Below are 1820 nucleotides of genomic sequence, written 5' to 3' on the forward strand. Positions count from 1 at the left end.
GGGGGGGTTATTTATCATTTTTTTCTGTTTCTCTTTCTTTGTATTTCTTCCATCTCATAGTTCCCTTTTGCAAATAAATCTCTATTTCCTGCCCCCGCTCATTCACACGCACACGCACGCACACACACACACACACACACACACGCCCGCACACACCCCACATACACACATACATGCACTCACTCATACCCGCCACCTTGTATTCATACACCCTCATGTTCTCAATCTCTTTCAAACTTACTGACAAACTCTCATCTTTTCTCTCTCTCTCTCTCCCACCCGACAGACAACCGGTTACAGCAGCAGAGCTCCCACCTCCACTCCCAGAATGTCCACCTTCAGGTCGAGATTGAGAGACTCAAGGAGGAGAACCTGTCTGGACAGATACGAGGCGAGCCGGGGTGAGTCATTCACGTGGGCTAAGTCTTTTCCAGCATTTTCCGACGTTTGATTAATTAATTTTTTTCCATTATGATTTATAATAGCACGATAGATGTAAAATGGTCCAGCAATTTCCGACTTTTTAGTCATTTATTTTTTACGTTATGATTTATAATATCACAAGGAGGAGAACCTGTCTGAACAGAAACGAGGAGAACCGGGGTGAGTCATTGGTGTGGGCTAAGTCTTTTCCAGCGTTTTCCAACATTTTATTGATTAATTTTTTAAAAATTATGATTTATAATAGCACGATAGATGTAAAATGTTCTCCTGTTTAATTTAAAAGACACCCACTTTTTTTCTTTCTCCTAGACAATGGAAGGCGGTCTTAGACAATTGCCACCGTATTTGAAGATGACAACATCCCTTTTGATAATTTGGGGGGGTGAAAGATCAGATTGTAATCAGAACCTCGTAGGTGGTTAGCAGACGCTCTGGTGTGGTTTGCTCCCTGTTTCCTAACATACATATATAGTGCTTGTAATCTCTCCTCCTTTATTTTGGTTTTTACTCTCTTGTAAAACCTCATAAGAATTTTGCAGAACTGATATGACCTAATTGTATTGCCAGAGCAGTAAGATTGTTATTAAAACTTTACTAAAAAGAACGGAACGTCAAAGAAAACTAGAAGCATTAATTTTTCACCTTGTTGGAAATACTGTTTTCAGTTAGATAATTGATTATGTGTACACAAATTTGTTTTTCAAAAATGAAAGTGTAAAAGTAAAACGGAAAAGTAAAGACAATTTGTGAACTTCAAATCGTTGTTTCAAAATCCACACCTTCCTTCCTCCCCCCCCCCCCCAAAACGAAAAGGAAAATAAAAGACAAAAAGAAGAATGAAAAGAATGTTTCCAAATCTGCAGAGGAATAAAAAAACAAAGAAACCCCAAACTAGTCAGGATGCAGCTTTTACGGGCCAGCCAACTTTTTGAAGAAAACTGAACTTATTGTAAGAGTGTCGTAACTGTCTCCCTGTTTCCAATCCTCAGCATCTGTTATTATGTAGTGATGGCTTTGGGCCATGTTCTGTCTCTCCTCCATTGACAGTCTAACTCCCCCCCTCCCCCCGCCCCCATTCTCCCTCCACCTATCCATTTCATCTTGTCATGGCTTTAGGCCATGTTCTGTCTCTCTCTTCCATGGACAATTTACCCCTCCCCTCACACCCCCCACAGCTATCCGTCTCACCTTCCATCTCCACCCGCCAAGGCACCCATCCATCACCGTCTGTCTCTAACTCTGCCCACCTGGTACACCTGTGCTTTTCGTTTTCTGTCTTCAGTCTGTCATGCTGTCCCCACAGTCATTTTCTTTGTCGTTTACTCTTCTTTCTCTCTCTCTCTCTTTCTCTCTCTCTCTCTCTCTCTCTCTCTCTC

The 1820-nt window shown here is 41.6% G+C and overlaps 1 protein-coding gene across 1 annotated transcript in view; it reads left to right on the forward strand.

Annotated features, from left to right (window-relative positions):
- The window catches only part of LOC101861631 (autophagy-related protein 16-1), a 40486-nt gene that overhangs the window by 9240 nt on the left and 29426 nt on the right, over nt 1–1820 (forward strand). Inside the window, exon 2 of the mRNA XM_005111788.3 lies at nt 287–401. Coding sequence (XP_005111845.1) covers nt 287–401 — 115 coding nt within the window. The remainder of the gene's footprint in view (nt 1–286; nt 402–1820) is intronic.

Source organism: Aplysia californica, unplaced genomic scaffold (assembly GCF_000002075.1).
Source record: "Aplysia californica isolate F4 #8 unplaced genomic scaffold, AplCal3.0 scaffold01122, whole genome shotgun sequence".
In the NCBI taxonomy this organism is placed as follows: domain Eukaryota; kingdom Metazoa; phylum Mollusca; class Gastropoda; order Aplysiida; family Aplysiidae; genus Aplysia; species Aplysia californica.